A 24,954-nucleotide genomic window follows, 5' to 3' on the forward strand; every position below is an offset into this window, starting at 1 on the left:
TAATGGACCATCAAGCAGGTTCAATATCTGATTCTTAGGGCATAATTTCAAGTGGTGTATTCATGGACACCAGGATTCCAGCTCTCCCATCAACACTGCCAACAGTTACAGAAGGAACTCCAAGAGCAGTACTTTGTCTTTTGTTTAGACATTGGCTGAATCTGGAATAAAAAAATCAGGTGGAGGAAAGATAATATTTGAGTTCATTAACCAAGGTCTTCAAGTGAATGTTTTCTTTAGCTACAGTAGTCTTTTTAAATGAGATTAAATTTTATTTAATTTTTTTTCAGAAGACTGAGAATTTTACTTATTATTCTTCCATTGATGAAGTTCAGACATTAATATCTGTAATATACTTTAGTATTAGCGTTACAAACTACATAAAACCACTAAATTTATCAGCCAAATTTGACACATTTTCTATCATGAACTTGATTCTTATCATTCTTAAAATTTGAACATTCAAGGTTACTGTACACCTGTTCTGAATAATATCACATTTCTAAATTGTGATATAAATTTGCTTAGGTTGAATCCAGAAGTTTTGGATCTTAAATCCGAATCTGAATCTTAAAAAGTTGGTTCTCAGTTCTCCATCTTATACTTAATAACTTTTTGTAGCCTAAGTTTGATTTAATTTAAATAATTACCAAACCAATTTATGCCATTTTTAAACCTCTCAATAGCGCCCAACAACGCAAAGTAATCCAAGAATACTGCTCTGTTTTAAAGGGATTTGCAGACGTTCAGTGAAGAAGCTATATTTTAAGAACTAAGTCTTGTTCTCTACCTTCTGTGTTCATTTAGTAGATTATGAAATGGGCTCCTAGAATGGGTTTTTATCTGCAAAAATATGACCACGCATTTGTATCACTTATAAAATGTACTTTAAACCTAAAATGTTTTAATAAATTTCAAACCATGCTTAGCCATGATAAAAATATAAATATTTACTTCTGGCTTTTCACTTCAGAATAACAATTCATTTTTTAAATTTCAGATCATAATAACAAGTTAACAACCAATCCAGTTAATAGGAGAAAAATGTTAGACAATAAATTTTACTAACTTTCTTATCTGGCTTGAATTATTTTTCTCTTTGTATTTTATTATTTTAAAAAATCTTCCAGTGTAGTAATATTCTGGACAAAATCAACACGTTATTGTATTAATAAAAGATAACTTTACTTTTGCATAAAGTTTTAAAGAACAAAGCTTTAAGTGTTTTTATAAGTCCTTTATTTAATATTGATTAACATAAACAGGGTTGTATATACACTTTGTAACATATAAAATAAAGAAGTTTGATAATTTTATTGGATTACACATTCAGCTTAGAAGTACGTACATTTGTTGCTATGGCCTGAAAGCTCTTTTAGGTAGGGTATTTTAGGTAACAGAAAATTGGTATAAAATATTAAAATTTATATTTTTAAGTTATAGCATAGTTTACAATTATTCATATCAGTTAGAATATGGCAATGTGTTATTTTATCACATGCCTAAATATTACAATGGGGGAAACTGACAAGAATATTATTGTAGTGGTACCAAGTGTTGACTCAGGACTGTATTGTAGTGACCCAAGCTGTCCTCAGTTTGCACACTTCTGGCGCCCTGTGTGCCTGCTCGACCCATCCGTATGGCACAAGTGGCTTCACACTCATACTCTCAGTCTAACACTGCAGCACGATTTGCCACTGCCCCGCTACCTTCACATGCCATCCCCCAATGGCAGGTTCCAGGGCCTGTTATGTCGCCACGCAGCTGCCACCCTGTACAACTTTCTCAAGGACTGGACCAGCTTCGTCCTCATTGAGAACCATACCTATCTCAAGTTCCTATCTGCTAGGTATATGTTAAATTTTCATTTAAGAATTAATGTTAATAAAATTTACAGTAAGAAAAGTATTAAAATTAGGAAATATAAAAATGTATACTGAAAATTGTTACAATCACAATAATTGTGACCATAAAATTCTTTTCTCATAGTGTTATATTTGACAAATTTTATGGAAGCAAAGTGACTCAAGCTATTTATTAGAAAGAAGAATACCAATTCTCAAAAATTAAATTATTATTTCTCCATACCTAATAACTGTGTAGTAAATGGTAAATGAATGTCCCCTTACAATAAAAAAGTCTACAAATCTATGCAGGATGAAACAAAAATTGTGAGACTTAAAAAAATATTTGAACCTCAGAGAGTGACAAATAACTTTACTTGTAAAATATTGTACAAAATGGAGAATTTAGGGCAATAAGGTCCTGTCTTACAATTAACCCTAAAGAGTGGGACTTTTTGTTACAAATTAGATGGTTTATTTCGTTAAGCATAATTATATAATAAATAACTTCAAAAAGCCCCTAAAAATTAAAATAGGTACGGTATACAGGTGTTTATATGTAGAATAAAATTTTTTTGGATACATAATACTTGAAGAAAAGCAAATAATGGTTATTGCTATAAATGTTATCTTCATTTAGCTGACTTAACTGTGTAATAAATAATCCAAATATATTGTCAAAAATAAAGTAAGAACAACGACAAATACATGTAGAATGGAACATTCATGATTGTAGAACAAGAGATTTTTAAATAAGTGGTTGCACATATTGCCAAAAATTAGTTTTTGTTTAGGTAAGCATAAATGTATGTGATAATAATTTAAAAGAGTTGCATAATAATCCAAAATATGCCTACAGATTTATTGGATGAGACACTCAAATTTGTGTGGTGCAAGATGGGTGAGAAGGTCCAGGACTCATAAAATGGTGTAAAGTCATAAAATAGATATTGTACAAATCCTATAAAGTAAAAAATATCTCTGAATAACGTAGGATAAATTATAAATTGTGGAATACGAGATACTTACTTAAAACCTACTTATAATGAATTTTATTTTCTTATCAGGCTAAGTTCAGGTCAAGCATATCCATTAATAAATCATAAAAAAATATCTCCTTACAATCCATAAATGCTTGTGGACTCATGTATAATGAAAAATAAAGTTGTGAGACACAGTGTACTTTATGGGAAAGTAGTAGCAAATATTTTTATAAATTTGAATTTTTTTTGGATGAGCAAAACTGTTAACGAATTATCCAATACAGTGCCATGATCCTGTTGATAAAAAAATGTAAAACTGATATAAAATGGGCTCTCTATTTCAGGTTGTAGTTTGAACAAAACATTCATTCTATGTACATACTCAAGTGGAAAACCCAGGCAACAATCAGGTTGTTTAGGAATAACTTCTTAAAATGGCCTGGAATAAAAAAATAATTTTTTTTGTAAAATTTGGATAGTAATTCATTGTGTAACCATAATTGGGCTGAAGTTTTACTCTACGTTGTAAACAGTACCTTTGTAACTAATTCTTAAAAATACTAAAATAAACATTACACGTAGTAAAATATCATTCATTTCTGGAAAACTTTCAATTTCAAAGTACATAATGATAAACACTCTTCTTCGTTATTGATCATATAGTTATTAGTTATCTGCTGGGTAGATTCATTTGTATTAATGTATAACTAATGGTTTTAGTACTGGCTAAAGCTGAAGTTCATTCATTATGTCCTCTAGCCCCATAGCTGATGAAAACTGTGTTAGGTCAAGAGAGTTGCAAGTTATAAAACATAGCAAATTATTACTCAGAAATATTCCTGATACACAGCCTGGCCTTTTGGATTCGTAATAAGATTCGTAATACTCTTGAATCATATTCATAGTGAATAATACTCTTGGATCATATACATAGTGAATAATACTCTTGTTTTGTAAAAATAATCAAAATGATCATGTTGAGATTACTCTGATTCTTGACATATTTATTTTGTCTGTCAATCTCCTTTTACTTTCATCACGAAGATTGGGCTTATTTCTGTTTCATATTCATAGACCAATATATCGTTACTATTTATAAAAATTTAAATCTTGATATTTTTGTATCAGTTTCAAGTTATCTTGTATAACTTCAATCTGTTTGATAAATCTTGTAAAATCTGATGATTTTTCTGTTATGCTTACCTAAAACAATAATGTTTATAAATTGACTCTCTGACCATATTTCAGTTGCCTTGGCGGCTCTTTCATTATGTATTATCATGCCTTATTCATTATTTTGATAGTTGTAGAAGATGAGTGGCCAAATTCTTAATAAAATGTACTGCTATGTTTTTGATTTATAATCTGTACAATTATAAAGTAAGAGTGCCTGCATATACAGGCATTAAATTTCCCACACACCCAAATAGGGAAATTGTGAACATTTTTCATTTTCAAAGTTACTAGAATATGGGCTACATTATTAAAATTTTTCAAGAAACTAGAATATTGAACATCAATTTTAAACACGAATTGTATGTATTTTAGTGAGACGGACAAGACACCTAGTTGGTTCTACATTGTTAGAGTGCAGCTGAAGGCACCTTGTGCAGTGATACACATAGCATTCCTAGGTGGTACTCCTGGCAAGTTGAGGCATCAGGTCAGTTTAACCCTATTATCTTTGAAGTATGAAATGTGTAATGATTTCAACAGGCATAGCTAATAGTTATCTCAACTAATTTTTAAATTTCAATGTATGTTAATTCTCAGTTGTTTAAAAAATTTGTGCTCTTTAACTGAGTGTTATTAAATTCATCGAATGCAGCTAGAACCGCATTACCTCTAACATTTAGTAGTTTCGGCTGTGTGCTATGCTGCCATGGATTTGTTCATATTTATACTATAATTATAGTTGTATTGCAGTATAGCACTTGGACAGTGGCTGAAACGCCCTTACAATGTGAATTTGCTAAATAATTATTCAACAGAAATATTGAAGCTAGTCAGCCTCAACTTGAATATCAATTCTTTACATAACTTATAGTAGGAATATAGTATGTATACTGTAAACGTTTTAGCCTCTAAACTGTAACTCTTTTTCTTGTGTGTTACTTTGTTAATTAAATGTCCACCCACCAATTGATAAAATGTCAAAAGTAGTTAAAAAAAATGTAATCAAAAGAAATAAATGACAGATATTGTTTTAGAAGTTTGAAATAAGAAATCATAGTAAATAAAAAATTTTTTATTACTACATTTAAAAAATTTTCAAACTTTATGACAGTATAAAACGCTATATATATATATATATATATATATATATATATATATATATATATATACAGGGTGTATATTATGTCTGGAAACACCCAAATATATCCTTTAATAATTTAAATATAAATTTGAAACCTCTTACAATCGTGATAGAGATTGGGCATCTACTTTTTGGAACAATGTTTTGTTATGTCACACCAACGGGGGACGTCCTGCCGAGGGTATCGTTAATATTCTTAATGGAAGCCTATTACCTTGTGATACATAATTTTAAAGGTACTAGCTTACTGAATTGAATGCCACAAACCGCATCTCAAAGGAATTATTCTATCAGAAAATAGAGCATTTTTAGTATTGAAAATTTACTGATGTTCAACAATGTAATTTTAACATGGTTCTTGCCACAAAATGTGTTACACTAATTTTTTTAGCATTTTTTTAAATGTTCAATTAAAATAAAATAAACAATTTATGTTTAAGCTGGTTTCATTAGTACAAATTTACCAGTTTTTTTATTACAATGAATAAAACTTATGAGTCACTTTCTCTTGATTACTTATGAATCTGTACTTGGTGTTTTCCAGTCAGCAGGAAGGTTTAAAGAGACAAAGGTCACTAGCCTATGAGAAACATTTATTGTGTTATTAATTCATCTGGTCTACAGGTTTCAGTTTGTTTAGCATGGAGCTCTTTCACTAGACAGGTCTAAGCTTGGGAATTACAAATGGACAAAGGTCATATCATTCCTGTCGAGTTAATCAGTGTCTCTGAAGCATTGCTGTCAACAAGTTATCTAATTACAGTAGTTCAGTTTTTATTTGGCATTTTAATGGAATTGTCTGAAAGAGAACGAATTACTCTGTTGATGATGCGAGGATATGGCGATCGTCAAAGATCTTATCGGGAAGTTTGTAATTTGTTTAATGACACTTTCCCAGAAAGGAATCCCATAAGTGTTTCAACAATATCAAAAACTATTGAGCGTTTTGAAATGACAGGGAGTGTACGTAATCGGCCAAAGTCGGGGTAGGATACAATCTGCAACAGATGAAGAACATGCACTAGATGTTTTGCAAACATTTATTGAAGACCCACATACATCGCTCAGAAAAAGCTGCCACAGCAACATGATATGCACCCTATGTCTGTGAGTAAGATTTTGAAAAATTAATAAATACAAAACCATTTAAAGTTCATTTAGTCCAACAGTTAAGTGTGGATGATTACGACAGAAGAGTTGAGTTTTGTGAACTTGTGATGCGCAAATGTGATGACAATAGAGATTTTCTGACCAACATACTATTTTCTGATGAGGCAACTTTTTTCCTAAATGGCAATGTTAACAGGCACAATTGCCGTTACTGGGCTAGTGAAAACCCACATTGGATTACTGAGTCCCATTCACAGCAACCACAAAAAACTGAACGTATGGTGTGGAATTTTAGGTAACAAAAATTGTTGGACCCTTTTTCATCAATGGAAAATTTAAATGCCGAACTTTACTACAATATGCTCCAAAATGAAATAATCCCCAGCTATTCAAATTGCATCAGGAGAATACTTTGATAATGTATGGTTTCAGCAGGATGGTGCTCCACCCCATTATGGGAGACAGGTAAGAGAGTATTTGGATTTAAGGTTTCCTCATAAATGGATTGGCCGAAGAGGAGAAATCGAATGGCCTCCTAGATCTCCGGATTTTGTCACCAATCGATTATTTCCTATGGGGTCATTTAAAATCCAATGTTTATAGAAGAAAGCCTCATAATTTGGAAGACTAAGAAACAGGATTATAGAGGAGATTGCTTTGATAACTGAAGAAATGTTAGGCAACTCTGTCGAATCATTTTACACAAGATTGGCTCATTGTCAAACCGTAGAAGGAACACAGTTCGAACAATTGCTTTGACACCAAATGCAGGTAAAACGTTTGTTGTAAGACTTTTCTAACAGCATACATTATTTTTTATTTGTAATAAGAAATCAATAACATATAGTATTTCCATAATTGTACTGTAATAAAAAACTGGCAAATTTGTGCTAATAGAACCAGCTTAAAATGAAATTTTTGTTTTATTTAATTGAACATTTAAAAAAATGCTAAAAAATTAGTGTAACACATTTTGTGGCAAGAACCATGTTAAAATTACATTGTTGAACATCAGTAAATTTTCAATACTAAAAAATGCTCTATTTTCTGATAGAATAATTCCTTTGAGATTGCGGTTTGTGGCATTCAATTCAGTAAGCTATTACCTTTAAAATTATGTATCACAAGGTATAGGCTTCCATTAAGAATATTCACGATACCCTCGGCAGGACGTCCCCCGTTGGTGTGACATAACAAAACATTGTTCCAAAAAGTAGATGCCCAATCTCTATCACGATTGTAAGAGGTTTCAAATTTATATTTAAATTATTAAAGGATATATTTGGGTGTTTCCAGACATAATATACACCCTTATATATATATATATATATAAAATAAAAAAAAATGTTACTTCTAATGTAATGCAATAAGTTTAACAAACATTATTGGCACGTTTTGTTAACTTACACTTTACATATTTATTGCTTAAAATTTGTTACTCGTTCTAGATTTTGGAGCAGCTGAAAGAGAAAATATCAGCTCTAACAATACCGCAACGATTGACAAATAAAGAAACTTCCATCTCCAGAAATCAAATTGACAACTTCATAGAAAACCAGACCAGATCAAATGTACCCTGTTGCATTCTTCTCAACAAACCACTAGAGAAAATTTTAATCAGGCAAGTTTATACTAACAAAAAGTTAACTTTAATTTTGAATAAAGCCAATAAGGTAGGATTTGGGATTTACTGAGTTGGATACCTTAGGCTCTTCTTTGTCACAACTGATTCTACTGCAGTGCATGTTACTGTACTTTGTGGAGTGCATTTCTGGCTAGTTTCTCGGACTAGAAATTTTGTACGTCCTCAAGTAAATGTGGAAAGTTCAAGTGTGGAATGTACAAATTCTTTAAGCTTGTCATGTTTTAGACGTCAAAAGTGTTTATTAAGTTGGAGTATCGTTTGTAAATTCTGTATACAAAAAAAAACAAGCACTGCAGTACTTTCATGTACGTGCAGAAATTATACTAGTGACAGAAAAGGGTTTTTAAAATCCATAAACTAAATCACTGGAATATTGCTAGATCTGTTTTAATTAAAATTTCAAATGTAACATTATATACTGTATACAAGAATTGTAAGAGCTGGTACACATGTAAATTTAAGCATTACTTTTCTTTGTTGCTTATTGAAACAGCAGTATGCAGTTTATGGATGGGCCCATATATAGTTGATTACTATATATAACTATAATGACTTGAATTAAAAGTTGTAGTACTAGACATGAGCCATCAAGTGTAACTAACAAACTACGTAACATGGTAACTAACAACGTTTGGACAAAGTTCTAATCTCAGTTAATATGTTGGACTCAGAGGCATATTACCCAGCCTTAATTAGTTTCCAGTTATGATGACATAGTAAATAATTTGTAACTACTACTAAGACATTCACAACAACATGGCCCATATGCAATATCCTCCTTGTGTACATTAAATAAAAAACATTCATAATAAATGTTTTTATTTATTGAATGACACATTTTGATTGAATTTTCATGAAAAAAATCTAAGTAGTGAACACAAGTAACGAAATATGATGGTTTTGTAAATAGTATTTGACTTTTCGTTTGTTTATTCTATATCTTTATGCATGCAATGTTGCCCATCTGCTTCCTCTATGATCAGACTATGTGCTTGTACCTGCTTCTCGGGGGTAAACAACCAGATAGTTGCTAAGATGTGTTTACATTGTAAATAGCGTTATTTACGCCGTGTTTCTTATTTCTGTGTTTACGTTGTAGTGAAATTGATAGACTTCTTGGAAGTGAGTTGGATGATAGTAAGGACGAGGTTATTTCCTCAGCAGATGGCTTTTTTGTTGACGGTTCTGATGAAGATCCATCATCTTGTAGGCCTATTTATTTCATTTCAAGCAGTGATAGTGATGAGAGGAAGCTGACCAAATTAGTGTTAGAAATAGGCCAGTAGGTAGGCCTAACGAGGGAGTTTGAGGGAAAGCTAGAGGTAGGCCTAGGGGTGTAAGAGTTTGCAATGATCGTGTTCCATACATCCTGTTAAAGAGGATGATGACTGGTATGAAATTGAAGAAGGGAATGATATGTTCTACTTGCCCCAGTATAGTGAACATAAATTTATGTACTTTGAACTACCTGAACCCAATCATTGTCCTCCACCATATTCTAAACCTATAGCTATAGCCTATTTCAGTCTATTTTTTTATCATGACTTTGTTGGAGCTAATGGTAGAAGAGACTAATAGATATGCTCAACAATATATGAACAAAAATCAGAATATGATATCTGTCTAATTTTAAACATATTTTATCTATTATGTCTATTATTATTAATACATGACTATGCCTATTTCATTATATGTAAAATGTGATCAATGGCAATAAAAATTATGATTATGATTATGTCAGCTTATGTAAAAAAGTTAGCCTACCTTGGATTGTGAGAAAAACAAATGTAGGTCATATTGGGCAAGGAGAAAAAACAATTCAAAAATGAGAAAGGATTTTCAAACTGCCAGGAGATAAGGAAAAATGTTGTGTGGTTTGCAGCTAAAAGAGCCTACAAAGTGGTGGCAGGATGAAAATATCTAGAACAGCTGGCAAGAAGTGTAAAAGAGGATTGCATGGAATATGTTATCTATATATTGTGTGTAAATAATTAGTTTTTTGTCAGTTTACTGACCTAAGAGTAGGCCTATCTGGAACACATTTGGTTTAGTTCATATGAGTCCAATTTTATCCATTTATTGTTGAAAAACACAGTATCTAGGATTTTGTACAAAATGTATATAAATATATAATATTCCTAACTGAGAATTTTCTTGAGAGCCATATTTTTTATAGTTATATACAGGGTGATTCATAAAAGGTGTGCAATATTTCAGGACTTGATACAGGTCATGAAAACAAGGAAAAAACTCCATTGCACATGGGTCCGGAAACGTACCGTTTACTGTCTGTCTGTCTGTTTGTGTTTTTTGAGAAAAAAATTACTACTCAAAAACCACTTAAGATACAGAATTCAAACTTAACAGTTATGTTAACCTAGTGTTGGTCCTTTTCAGTGAAAAAAATAAAACAAATATCTCATTGCATTTCAAAATGGCGGCCGTTCAAAATTTTCAAATTGTATTAGCTTTGAAACGGCTACTTTGACAACAAATTCACCAGGATAACTTTTTTTAGCATATTTTATTACCAATTCAATAGTTTTTGTTTCAAAAATATTGAGTAACAAATAACTGAGTTACAGCACCAAACGTAAAAACAGGTTAAATCCATGCATTGCAAGTAAATACAACAATGTAGTGGATTTTTACGAATAAACTTTTTAACACATTCGAGTCTACGCTCGAGCCAGACTCGAGCGCCATTGTTTAAATCCCCGGCCGGCGCTCGAGCGTGACTCGAGCACAGCTTTGCCGATTGATATACGGAGTTGCTCGAGTGATATTCGAGTGCCGTCTGCTGCATTAGAAAGCCAGCTTTAATGGTTAGTTCAGAAAAATTCCGCTAGGCGCTACTACGTCATACCCGCTTGAGGCTTTTGTTTATCCACTGACGTGGCCTGGCGCGTCGTCAGTCTGTCTACGACAACAAACAATTTTTTTAGCATTTGAATTTTTTTTGGCAATTAAAATAATTATTTGTAAATATGTATATAGTAAATGCCTTTAAAAACATTGAAATTACTTGTTTTATTTATTCAAAAGTTAGTTTTCAAGTAACACAAGACATGCGGGAGTTTTTATTTTTCTTAAAAAAATGTAAGTTTTGAAATTTTTTAAAAAATTTATTAGATTTTATAGGAATATAGTTTTACACATCAATTTAAAGAGGAAAGATAGAACTTTCAAGAAAATATAATATCTTATACATAATATTTAACAGTTTTCTAAAAAAAAAAATCTAAAAAACCAATTAATTTATGCAGACCAGGCTATAAAAACAGCAAATAGCGAGCCAGACTCCAATGTGTTAAGGTTCTTTATTAAAATACTGAACAATTATTATAACCTATAAAAAATATTACTATCATTTTTGTTCCATTTACAGTAATCAATGTGTTACACACACACACAAATAAAAAAGAAACAAACTATTCACAATGCTCTTAAAAAAACAATAGCATAATATTACATGAAAACAGCTGACCAACAATCAGCAACCAAATCAGGTGTTTTAAATGAAGAAAAACTAATAGACAAACTATCAAGACATTGTTGAGCAAGTCTATGTTTTGAACTTGATTGTCACTGTTTGAATGTTCTGTTCTTCTTTGTAACTCCTGTTAGTTTTTCCTGTTAATTTAAATTTCTTTTATTACTTTGTTTCTTGTACGATATGAACCGTTTTACTTTTGAAGAGTATGCTGATATTCACTTTGTGTACGGACTTGCTGGAGGCAATGCCAGATTAGCTAGCAGATTGTACAGAAAGCGCTTTCCAGATAGGCTGCACCCAGTTCATAGCGTCTTCAGTGCCGTTCATATTCGTCTTAGGGAAACTGGACATTTGAAAAATAATGTTGTGGAACGGGTAAAATCCGTACGGACTGTTGATTTTGAAGAAGAGGTTTTATTATTCGTAGAAGAAAACCCCTCCATCAGTGTTCGCGCTATGGCTCATAATTTGGATGTATGCAAAAGTTCTGTGTGGAAAGTGTTAAATGAAGAACGTTTGTGCCCTTACAGACATCAGAAAGTACAAGCCTTAGAACCTGCAGATTTTCCTCTCAGGGTAGACTGCTCTCGTTGGTTCTTTCACAAATTAGTTGATGAACCCGATTTTTTAAGGTATGTTCTCTTGATGAAGCGTCATTTACTCGAGATGGCATATTTAATAGCCGAAACAGCCATTTATGGGCTGAAGAGAACCCTCATGAAATTGTGCAACGTAAGTTTCAGCACAAATTTTCTGTCAATATCTGGGCTGGAATAGTAGGCGGATATTTGATTGGGGCACACATTATACCAAACAGACTGAACAATGTGTATAATGACTTATGAAGTCATTATACTTAATACTTATGAAGTTTTTTTGAGGGAAATCTTACCTGAGCTGTTGGAACATGTTCCTATTGAAACTAGACAAAGAATGTGGTTCCAACACGATGGAGCACCGGTCCACTTTTCCCTGATTGCTAGACAACATTTGAATGAAGTGTATGGAGATTGTTGGATTGGACGTGGAGGTCCGTCCCTTGGCCTCCACGGTCACCTGACCTCACACCCATTGATCTTTACTTGTGGGGACACATGAAGCAATTAGTGTATACCACTCCCATACAGAATGAAATGGATCTAGTAGCTAGAGTTGTTGAGGCTGCTGCATTTATTCAAGACAGTAATCCTTTTGAAGGGGTGAGAGAATCGTGCTTACAACGCTTCAGAATCTGCAACGAGTTACAAGGACGCCACTTTGAGCAACGATTATGAAAGTTTTAAAGTAATGTAATCATTGATTTCTTAATAAAAAATATCATGTTCAATAAAATTTTTCAAACACATTGAATTAATTACGCTGTTTCACACAATTGCCATGTAAGAAAACCCTATACCCAACCATAATGTAGCCCTATTAAAATTTTTTTAAGATTTAAAAACCAGGATTCACAATTGGTTAAGAACTTTTTTTTAATTTACCTTAAAACAAATTTAAAAAATAAATATTAAATTTCAGGTTATAATATTGTTCACTATTTTAATAAAGAACCTTAAAAAGTTTATTCGTAATAATCCACTACATTGTTGTATGTACTTGCAATGCATGGATTTAACCTGTTTTTACGTTTGGTGCTATAACTCAGTTATTTGTTATTCAATCTTTTTGAAACAAAAATTGTTGAATTGGTAATAAAATACGCTAAAAAAAGTTATCCTGGTAAATTTGTTGTCAAAGTAGCCATTTCAAAGCTAATACAATTTGAAAATTTTGAACGGCCGCCATTTTGAAATGCAATGAGATATTTGTTTTATTTTTTTCACTGAAAAGGACCAACACTAGGTTAACATAACTGTTAAGTTTGAATTCTGTATCTTAAGTGGTTTTTGAGTAGTAATTTTTTTCTCAAAAAACACAAACAGACAGACAGACAGACAGTAAACGGTACGTTTCCGGACCCATGTGCAATGGAGTTTTTTCCTTGTTTTGATGACCTTTATTAAGTCCTGAAATATTGCACACCTTTTATGAATCACCCTGTATAGATATACATATTAACCGTTAGAATATATATGGCTTTTTGCCTCATCATTTTTCATCACTGGCCAGAAGTGGTTTGAAACTATTTTTTTCAACAATTTCAAATTTTTAAAATACAGCAATTTCCCAAACATTTTGCAAATCCCATAAAAATAACCCAGTGTTTCTGGTTTACTTCTTGTTATATAGACTCGTCTCCAAAGGGTTAAAACTTAAAATAACATAAAAACAGTTAAATATAACATTTGTTTTCTGAATCACTGCTGGGGTCACACAGAAATTCTCTATAATAGGTGTCTGAATCAAGAGACAGATTTACGACCTCAATAAAATATATAACCATAAATAATAACTTGCAGGTATGAGAGGATGCCATCAGAGTTTGGAACAGTGGTGTTTCCCGATGGAACACAGCCCCAGACAGACTCCAAGCCACCTCGACCCACCAGTTCTCTGGTGACCACACTGTCTCGCTACCTGCATCATCGGCGTTGGATCTGGACTGCCTCTGCTGCTAACCACAACTTAGGTGTTCCTACTGTCTCCAGGATACTGGCGATCCTTACACAGTGAGTGCCTGCAATAGATAACATAGAGGAAATGTTGATTGAATCTTTTGAATGCATTCTGTGTTATATTGTCTTATTCCATTAATTTATAGTTTAGAATCCTGCGGTTCAGAAGTATTGGAGAACCTCCATAGAGTGCATCATGAAAGTAATGCACATCTTCTAAAGAAAATATATTTATTCATCCAATTGGTACAAGTAGTTAAAATTCTTAACTCTACAACTGGCAGTCACCTGGTTATCAGTTGAAATTAATGTTTTTGTAGTGGCAGTCGCCTGAAAATCAGTCGATTTGACACGTGCCCGTTTGACATTTGTTATAATCAATACACGAACTAAACTGCCATGATTCATATACCACTGGAATCAGAAATAGTTGCTGATTTGATCAATGTATTTTGTTTTGTTTTGTTAGCAGTCATGATGTAACTATGACGTATTGAAAACGAGAGTTGTTTGTAAACAGTCGGCCATTGTTGTTGTATTGGTACCCGGTCGCGTTATTCTTGTCCATCTAAAACGTAAGTTTATTACATGAAATAAGTGTGTTTATTTATGCGTATAAATTCTCGTAGATTGTGTTTTATCAGTTTATTTTGTGATGTTATGAAGAAATATATGTGAAAAAAAGATATTAGTGACCCTTTGTAATCTAAGCTATGTGCAGTGTTGTGATAGTTTTAGTTAGCTTTAGGATCATTTTCATATGCGATGATCAAGATATAAAGCTTCTTTATTTATTTTTATAGGCTCTGCATAACCTAGAAATGTCTGAAAACTTAGCAGACAAATCCTCTGATCTGAGAGAACTCATAGCTAATTCAGATTCACACAGTGAACATGAGTCTGACGGGCAGCATGACGGTGATAATATTGACAGTGTAATGGATTTTTCTTCTGGCAGTAATGATAATTATATACCAGAAGATGATTTTGAGAGTGATGACTGTCGATGCCCTAGCCCATTGGGAACAGGCATAGGCCTAACAGAGGCTGCAAGTGAAGTAGGCCTATCGAGACTGTCACCAATACCGGGTCCTTCTGGCACTACCATACAATTGCCAGACCCCTCAGTCTTGACTGAGGAGGTTGTTGAGGATGTGTTAGACGATCCCCCTCCTCCAGAGTCTGTTACTATTCCCACATCTCTGTGGGTTAGGGCTTACCACGGTGAAAGTCCCAAAGACCCCAGTAAGGAGTTCACCGTGAGAAACCCTGGCCCACGGGACTGCCCACCTGAACACAAACCTGTTCATTATTTCAAACTTTTTGTCCCAGATTCTTTTATATCTGTTATTGTAAGAGAAACTAACATTTATGCTAAGAAGGAAATCAAGAAGAAACAGAGAAGAAATAGACTCTCTTCTCACTCTCGACTTTCATCCTGGAAAAATGTTAGTATCTTAGAGATGACCAAGTTTCTTGCAATCATGCTTCTCATGGACATTTGCAGGAGGAAGAATGTTACGGATTACTGGTCAACAGATCCGGCATTGTTCTATCCGATGATTGGGAATACCATGACTTTGCGCCGGTTTCAGGCTTTGAGTGCAATGATTCATTTGACCTCTAGGAAAATTTTATAACACAGTCGTATCCATAGCAACGAATTTAGCCGTTTTGTACTTTCTTCAGTTTAGAGTATTTCATAATTGTTTTAATCAAAAAAATGTTGTAAACTATACATTTTCTAAAACTATATATAAATTTTCAACATTTTGGGTATTTTGGAAATATTTTTTTTTTCACAGAATATGTCTTTTATAGGTGCACCCCCACCACTTTTACATAATTTTTTTTTGAATTTTTAAAAATAAAATAAACTAAAAGAGAGATAAATTTTTTATATTTTGGGGTTTTCATTTGCATTACTAAAAAGTACATTTCCTTGTGAAAAAAATGATTATAACACATATAGGTTTATAATCAAATTATATTAAAAAAAATTAAAAATCGATACTGTTGCAAAACACCTCAAAATGGCCTGCCACTTGAGGACATTTCAACTGCCAGCTTGAGGGTTAAAAATATTCTCCTCCTGCATCAATACACCTGCGGAGATTATTCTGCTACGCCTGGAAAGCACCCTGGTACTCCTCACCTGGAATGCCTCTCAGAAACCTTGTAACGTGCGCTGATTTTGTCAGCTGTTGCCGCACTCGCCATGCAGTACTTTGTTGTAGTTTTCGTCTAGGTTAGTTATCGTTCGGCCGCGACATATTGTTTTGATTTGTGTTATTATTCACTGTGCGATAGATTCTTGCTTCTCGTGTGTGTATTTTCTATTTTATTATGAGTTGCTACAGTGCTTAAGAGCACTTCAGGAGGCCCGTAGGGGGAGGCAGAAGAAAGAGGGTAGCGCGGCAATCAGAATCTGACTCTGACTAAGTTTCTTTAGTCAATGTAAATATGTATATATAAAAAGAAATGAAATGAAATGAAAATTTGTTTATTTAAACAGGCAAAGTTAGAGCCTCATGGCCCTTTCTTACACTTAACCTGTCTGATAAATAAGCAGAACAATAAACAACATGACAAATATTAACCAAATTAATATTAACACTAATATACCTTACTAAATACATTAAATCAAACATTAATCTAAACACTAAAAAAATTATAAATATGATACTTCTAAATAAAAATAAATAAAAATATAAGTATACAATCATGACACAAAATAATACTACAACTTCCATCTTTAATAATAACCAAAAACTATAATTAATACCTAATAACAATAATTTATAAATATATAATAAGAATATTTTTGAAATAAATAATATATATGCGGTTTGCCTTACTCACACTCCTCACACACAATGCCAGCACCACACCCACAGACCCCTAGGACGGATCCGCCCCGACCAACCGTTCATGGTACAAAACGTTTTGTTTATATACATATGTATATAAACAAAAGGACCATAATAGGATTTTTTTTACTATTCATAATTATTATAACAGACATTTAGCTTTTTTGATGTTATATGTACATCCAAACCAATATTTTTTGAGAAGTGTTTACTTTGAATGTGTACATTGTGCAAATTTTGGTGTGCGGAGCATTTTTTTAGTTTTTATATTTTGTATGTGTAGTTTTTGTTCAAAAGGCTTTGAAGTGACATTTTTATTATTCATTTTATTGTTCACAATTAAATTTTAAACAATTTGTATATTTTGAAATATTTATAACCATGTTTTAAAACGCATTTACAACCTCACCATCTAAACAAAACAAAAAGAAAAAAAATTTTTTACTATTCATCAAGACTTTTTTAGAAAAAAGTGGTAATTGTTTTGAATTATCTTTATTTCCTAAGTTTTTCTGAGAAGAATGATATATAACACATGATCTTTGAATGTATATTTGTATCTAAAAAGTGGCTTTTAAGAAACCATGTATTTTGCTTCAAAACAGCCCAGCAAAGTGATTTAATTACCACTTGGAGGGTTAAGGGCATGGAGAAACATCTGAAAAAATCTGATTTGTATTACTTGTGTCTTTAATTTTACTTATTTCTTGGAATTAATAAACTGTTGAAACAAATCTGTTACTAAAACCAAATTTTACTTGATAAATTTGTAAAAAACAGATCATTTGTGTAAAAAATACTGCAGATAACAACAAAGCAAGAATTAAACTCTGCCACTGAGTAACTGCACAGAATTTAAAAACATTCTTGCTGACCATGAGTGACACAATCTACTTTTTATTTTTAACACACTTACTCATCCAGCACAAGAATTTTTCAGACCATCTATGAGAAGGAAAACTGCATACAATATTTTCAAATATCTTTGGTACAATCGATAAAACATAAATTAGATCTAAAACTACAGAGAGTTTAGAGGTCTTTTTTGAATTTATGTGAACACACAGTTTTCCAGATGGAAGGAAACTGTTCTGTTTTTCTTTTTTTAAGTGTGGTCTCAAGCCAATCATTGAAGCCTGAAGAACCTTTTGTGCACCCTGAAATTGTACTATAAAGCCTCTCAGTTTACGGTCGCAATAGGTCCACAAAATGTAGAAAACAACCGGTCATGAGATCTCCCTAGGGAAATTTACCACACTTATCCAAAATGTAAAATATGGACCAACATCCCTTTATTAATACAGGGTAGTCATAAAGCAGGTAATAAGCAGTTTCCTCCTGCTTATTACAGGCCTCATTACATACAGAGCAGATTATCCTAAAAAATGCAGACTACATAAAGATGGTTACTCAGATGTATATGCTCTGTAATCAAGCCCACAACCTGAGAAGATAATCTGTGTAAGGAAAGAAGATCAAGTGCTGCCCAATGGGAATATAACTGTAGAAACAGCCTACTTATCCTTAAATGACAACTGCAACCTTCATATTCTCACATTTCCAGTGTGTATCCACCTCGTAACAGCTCTAGAGAATTCACCTATAGAAATTCCACCTAAAAATACCCCATTGAACAGTGACATAAACCCTGAAACAATGATATTGAGTGCACATTTCATAAAGTGCACAGCATTTGTATCACAAGCTGAGTAAACTGGATAGTGCCAACTGATACAGGAGGAATTTAAACATTTAAAACTTATTTGCTCAGAAACTCTTCATCTCAATTTCCTTGCCCAATCAGAAGATTAATATACAGATACAATACACTTTCCAGACTTTCAGCACTGCTGAGTGGTGTCCGTGACAACTCTGTCATCAATATGACCAGCAGAAATCATGGCAGAATCCTACCAAAACTAGTTTGGTTTACACTCCTAGTAACTTTCAACTTTTTTAGAATGCTGCCTTTTACAACAATCCAGTTATACTCTTGCCTCTCTTCTCATGCCAGAATGCTCTGCATAGTCATCCTTAACTCTGGGCCAATTAAAGTTAAATTATTTTTAGCAGAAAAACACTTTAAGGTATGAAGTGGTATGAAACATTTTCTTCGTTCCAGCATTATAGTAGATCTCTTAGATATAATAATTGATGAGTTAAAGCTTCATCAGCAATATTAAAAGAAGGGAAGAGAAGCATATCAGCCCATTTGTTAGATAGAAACTGGTGATATAAACTCCATATAAATCCCCTTCCGGTAGTAGAAATTTAGTGATGACATTTTTCATACCACCTGATGCCATAGATGCAGATCCTAAGAGGAAGAGAATCTCGATCTCCCTGGCCAGTGCAACACTGCCACTGAAAAAGTCTACTTGATTTTATTTCATAACGATGAGGGTAAAGACATTCTGACATTGATGGAGCTAAAAGAGGTTTAATCGTCCATTTATCTTAAAAGTAAACCCATTTTAGCACTGGAATAAAAAGTATTTTAGTGTAAAGGAGCTATCATCCCAGTCAAAGCATTAATGTTGTTAACCATCAAGATGTTATAACTTCTTGAAATCAATATTCCCAGCACCATTTCAGGAAAATTAGTGTCAAGAAAATAACAATGAAGGAGAGAAATAACTGAAGGAACATAAAGTTCTGGCCTCCATGTAATTGAACTCGACCCATACACTTCTAGCGAAAACTTCCAGATCAAATCTCCTGAATAAAATTGATCCTTGGTTACAGCAAGCAAGCAATGATCTCTCCCCAGTGCGGTTGGCATCATATTTTCTGCCAGCTTTGTAAATAATGAAATTAAGTTTAAAAGCTAAAAGTTAAATGTGTGTGTATGAGATATTCATGTCAGTCCAGTTGTACACTGTTATTAATATTCAGTGTGAATTTTGAGTATTTTCAGAACCCTATAATTAATAACAAGGTAGGAGTACGCCACACCACAGTCTTCTCTAAGGTTGCATATTAACTTTCAAATTTAAAGCTCGTTTCATTCTCAAGATGTCCTCCCAACAGGTAGAAAGACGGATAATCATAAAGAATGTTTACATCCCCTTCAGAAGACAAAAGAGAAACTTAATCAGCCTATGAGACTTAGCCATCAATGACGCATTTCATGGACATACATCATCATAGAACTCATTCTTGTCTATAAAGAAATAAAGTGGCAAAATTTAAAGTCAACAGTTTAAATCTCTCTCGAGATATCTTCCCATATAAAGCATTCCAATTTTTTTCATTAAATTAGAGTTCATAGCAGTGTTCAAATAATAAAATTTCCTGTGAGCTGGGAGGGTATTACAACGCAAGAATGCACTAAAATCAAATCTCGTTACTGAGTTTTAACATTGACTTTTCCCTCTTTGTCCTTCTTCTTCTTCTATGGGATGGCCTATTGCCATGCTTGAGGTTTACAACGGCCGTTTGCCCACCCTGGAAGCACACCATGAGACTGACCAGTCTATGGTTTCAGCAGTTCTACAAACCACTGAAAACAACCGATCAGGTTCTCCTAGGGGAAATTCACCACCCTTTTCCAAACTACCAAAGCTGGTATATCACTCCCTTGCTATTGCAGGACAATTAAAGACCAGGTGATTCCTTCTGCTCGTTACACATTCTACAGAGCGGATCTTCCCGAAGAATACCGACTCTGTGAAGATGCTTCCTCAGGTTACCATGTTCCATAATCAGACCAATAACCCAAGAAGACACTGATCTACTTAGTGAGAGAAGGTCAGATGCCACCCTAGGGGAAGGCGACTGTAGAACCATTCTGATCATTCTCAGACCCGCATGCAGCCTCCACTTCTCTCATGTTTAGCGTTAACTCGTTTCGAGACAGCCAGTTAGGATTCACACTTAGAAATGCTACAGAACGGTTAAGGTCCCATCATAGTGGTTACTGAGCCCAAGCTGACCAAGACATCAGCTCTTTCGTTCCCAAAATCCCTTCATGACCAGGAACCTAACAAACAGTCATATTGTTGATTCTGGCAAGGGAAGAAACGATAGCAATCTCAGACAAGTTTGGAGTTGAACACACAGGAGTCTAATGCCTTCAGTGGCTATCTGTGAAAATGCTAATCGTCTTACTCCTATACCGCAGATGAAGATTCTCACAAGTAAACTCCATAATTGATGTGACTTCTGCCTGAAAGACTGTGGGATAAGGACCCATAGGGGCCACCATTTTCCTACATGGTCTCACCCCCGCAATTCCGGCAACTGTGCCACTTTTCGTTTTGTCAGAGGAAAATGTTTGTGTCATCTGATCAGAGATCATGTGCAGAGCATTCCCCTGAGTCAGTATGCTACTTCTGCAGTCCCCACTGCTGCAGTCCGAGGCCGACCAAAGTCCCGATTGCTGAAGACAGTAGGCACTCCTCTTGTCCATAGCCTGAATGACAATATCCAGTGGGACGAGGTTGAGGCAACATTCCAGAGCTGCGCCTGGCGCACTTGGAAAAGCCCCAGTTATAGCAAGGCAAGCCATCCTTTGGATGCCAGCCAGACCAGCTACTGCCATCTTGGCTTCCGTTTTTGGCCACCAGACAACAACCCCAAACATTACTGCAGGTCTGACGACAGAGACATAAAGCCAATACAAAAGCCTCAGCTTCATTCTCCAAGATCCACCTATCACACGTCTGCATTACATGAAAGACCATTTCCCTTTGGCAATAACCTTTTCCAGAAGGGGTAAGTCCATAGTTTAGGACCCTATCAACGATTATGCCCAGATACTTAACCTCGGACTTTAACTCAGAAAAACTTCTCAGTAAGAATGGACAAATACCCTCGACCTGATGCCTCCTAGTAAAGGCAACCGTGGCAACTCTGGTAGGGTTGACACTAATCCCATCACACCAGTACCCCACCATGTTCAGAACACCATTTGTCAGTTCCGTGACTGTTGTGTTGAACTTGCTACTCACAAGATTCACCATGTCATCTGTGTATCTCTGTGCAAAGACACCATTGCTGTTCAAAGACACGAACAGGTTCTATAACTAGGTTCCACAGAAGAGGAGAAAGGACGCCACCCTGGGGACAGTCCCTCATAGTCCTTGCACTGATGCTTGCTCCAATAAGAGTAGTAGTAACCACCCTGTCTGTGAGTAAGGCCCTTATCCAGTCACATATTTGACCATCAATAACACGTCTTGAGACCACATTGACAATCCTCTAAATGCCTGTATTGTCACAAGCTCCTTCGGTGTCCAGAATCACACCTATGGCTAATTCTTTCACTGCCAGCGTCTTCTCAATCCGGCATACCAGTTGATGTAGGGCTGAGTCGCATGATCTTCCTGTAGTGTAGGCATGCTGATTTGGATGTAGTGGGGCTGTGAGATCCCTCCCAAACATACCTAGCAATCCTCTTCTCCATGGTTTTAAGAAAAAAGGAGGACAGACGTATTGGCCTAAAGGAATTAGGTCGATCCATGCTATACCTCCCCTGCTTCGGTATAAACACTACCCTGGATACCCTCCAGGACAGAGAAATGTACAGCAGGGGAAGGAGACTATCTAACCCTGTCATACTACGTCTCCCCCAGGTGTTTTATATGGACTAAAAGAGGTAATCGCCCACTCAATCCTTTTGCATACACAAGATGTCAAACTCCATTGTGAGTGAGTGACGCACCCCTTAGGTCTCCCTCCACAGCTGAGTGGTTGATCCTTGTCATAAATAATACAGTCCGGAAGGTGTGTCCTGTCATAACTTTTAGAACTCTCTCCGGTTTAGTAATATATCTACCTTGATCGTCCTTGAGTCCACCAAGTGGCGAGATGGGATTTTTGGCTAATAGCTTCTGAAGCCTCGCACAACCCTGCACACTGTCAATATCAGTGCAGAGTTTCTTACAGGCTAATCTCTTAGCGGTACGAACCTTGTGATTTTACAGTGCAAGAGCCTCAGGGTAGGTCTCCAAAGTACCCCAAGGTTTTGCTCTCCTGAATGAAGCCCTAACTCTCTTCCTTAAAGAGGCCAATTCAGAATTCCACCAGGCTACTCTGGATCTTCTCCTGTTAATATCAGGATAACTGAGATCAAATAAACCCACAATTTCATAAGGCGGATTCTAGTTACACCCTTAGCTGTTGTTTGTATGGCACACAGTCTTTATTTATCGGATTTCTATACTGAACTTTTTCAAGTTCCATGTCTTAGATTTTAAAGCACATTTGAGCATGATCAGAGAGTGAAGGCTCATTTGACTCATGCCAACCCTGTATCCGATTAACCACACCCTCTTTCATCATGGTCACATCTATCACATCTATCACATCCCTATGGGTCCGCATGTGAAATGTTGGAGCATTACCCAAGCTTGCGATCACTAGACTGGGATGTTATATACTCCAGAAGCGACCTACCTCTGTTGTTTGTGTTGGTGCTACCTCACTCCTCACTATGCGAGTTAGCATTGCAGCCAATTACCAATTCCATGCCACTCCTTTTAGCATGATCCACCAAAGTAACCATCTCAGTGGAGGGTGTGGAATCCGTATCATCATATGGAGGATATAATGATGTAATCATCGGGTTCGTCCAGTGCCAGCTCCAATCAGCCTGATGGTGGAGAGATCCCTGGAACAAAATTCCAGAACAGGAATGCTGTTCCCGTTGTTGCTTACAACAAAACAAGCTGTGGCATTATTACATGGACATATATATATATATATATATATATATATATATATATATATATATATATATATATATATAAGAAAAAGGGTAGGACCTAGAATGGAGCCCTGTAAAAAACCACATAAAACCTTTTGCCATTTTGATTTTTCAGTTACAATTGTTGTTTTAAATATACTATGTATTGATAGATAGGATTCAAATTCAAGGTTTTTCTTTTATTCCAACAATACTCACCTTCTGTAAGAGGAGTTTTTGTGGTTAACACAGTCAAAAGCCTTGGATAGATCACAGAAGACCCCAACAGTCAACTATAAGCTATCCAAGGCCGTCATGACACTATCAACAAATGGAGTCAGAGTCAATTCTGTACTTTTATTTTTTCTGAAACCAAATTGTTCATTGCAGATTAATAGTTTTTTTTTAAGTTTGTTAATCTGTAACCAGCTGCATTTAAAACATCTTTGATACAGTACTTAGAAGAGCAATAGGACAATAATTAGAAATTTCTTTAGCTGATCCCCTCTTTAATAGGGCTTTTTTATGAAAGTGTTTGTTTGTTTAAAAATGTATCAGAAGTGAGGTTTCATTGAGAATTATTGCCAATATTGGACTAATCACCTTTGCTGATAACTTAAGCAAGAAGATTGGTGTTTCATCCTATCCACAAGAGATACTATTCTTTAGATAACAATAATATTTTCAACCTCTCTTGTAATTAGCAAAAGTTTCCAAATGTGCTAGATTAAAACTATTTCTATTAAAAGCAATATATTTGATTTTAGGTATATTTAGTCCACTAACTATATTAATGTAATGCAAATTGAATATTTCTGATAGCTTATGTGGGTTGCTTATTTCAGTACCACTTACAACCAAGTTAATCTTATCATTGTTCTTAGATATACTACTAATTTTCTTTTACAACCAGCCAAGATTCTTTCAATTTATTGTCAGATTTATTAATACATTTATCATTTGCCATTTTTTCCCATTCTAACAACACCTTAAAAATATTTTTTTAATTTTTGATATCATTTAAAAACTTTTCATTGTTACTTGTTTTTGGCAATTTGTGTAATGTAATTTTTTTAGCAGCAGAAACTTTTATACCTTCAGTTATCCATTTGAGTTAGTTTACGTTTCTTTGAATTCATAAATTTTAAGAGAAAATATTCATTTATACATAGCAAAAATTTGTTCAGAAAAAGGTAAGAATTTGTGCCAACAGAATTGCAATATTCGACGTTTTTGAGGTCAGCTATTAACTTAACTAAAAACCCCAGTTGGTTAACTTCATAATAAATTCTGGTCTTGTACGTAATTTTAGTTAAACAGCACCCTTGTGGTAATGGGATTAACATAGCATTGTGATCTGACACTGAGAGATCCTTATTCAATATTATATACTCTATAGTTTAAGCTAAATAGAATATTGACAATGCAGCTAGTGGAGTTTCT

General features: G+C 34.3%; 1 protein-coding gene across 3 annotated transcripts in view; it reads left to right on the plus strand.

Moving 5' to 3' along the window:
• The window catches only part of LOC124369311 (KICSTOR complex protein SZT2-like), a 295,343-nt gene that overhangs the window by 48,922 nt on the left and 221,467 nt on the right, over nt 1–24,954 (plus strand). For all 3 annotated transcript variants that reach the window (XM_046827256.1, XM_046827257.1, XM_046827258.1), the window contains exons 13-16: nt 1,580–1,852; nt 4,379–4,493; nt 7,706–7,878; nt 13,798–14,007. In XM_046827256.1, the coding sequence (XP_046683212.1) occupies nt 1,580–1,852; nt 4,379–4,493; nt 7,706–7,878; nt 13,798–14,007 (771 nt within the window). The remainder of the gene's footprint in view (nt 1–1,579; nt 1,853–4,378; nt 4,494–7,705; nt 7,879–13,797; nt 14,008–24,954) is intronic.

The sequence above is a fragment of the Homalodisca vitripennis genome, chromosome X, assembly GCF_021130785.1.
Source record: "Homalodisca vitripennis isolate AUS2020 chromosome X, UT_GWSS_2.1, whole genome shotgun sequence".
In the NCBI taxonomy this organism is placed as follows: Eukaryota; Metazoa; Arthropoda; class Insecta; order Hemiptera; family Cicadellidae; genus Homalodisca; species Homalodisca vitripennis.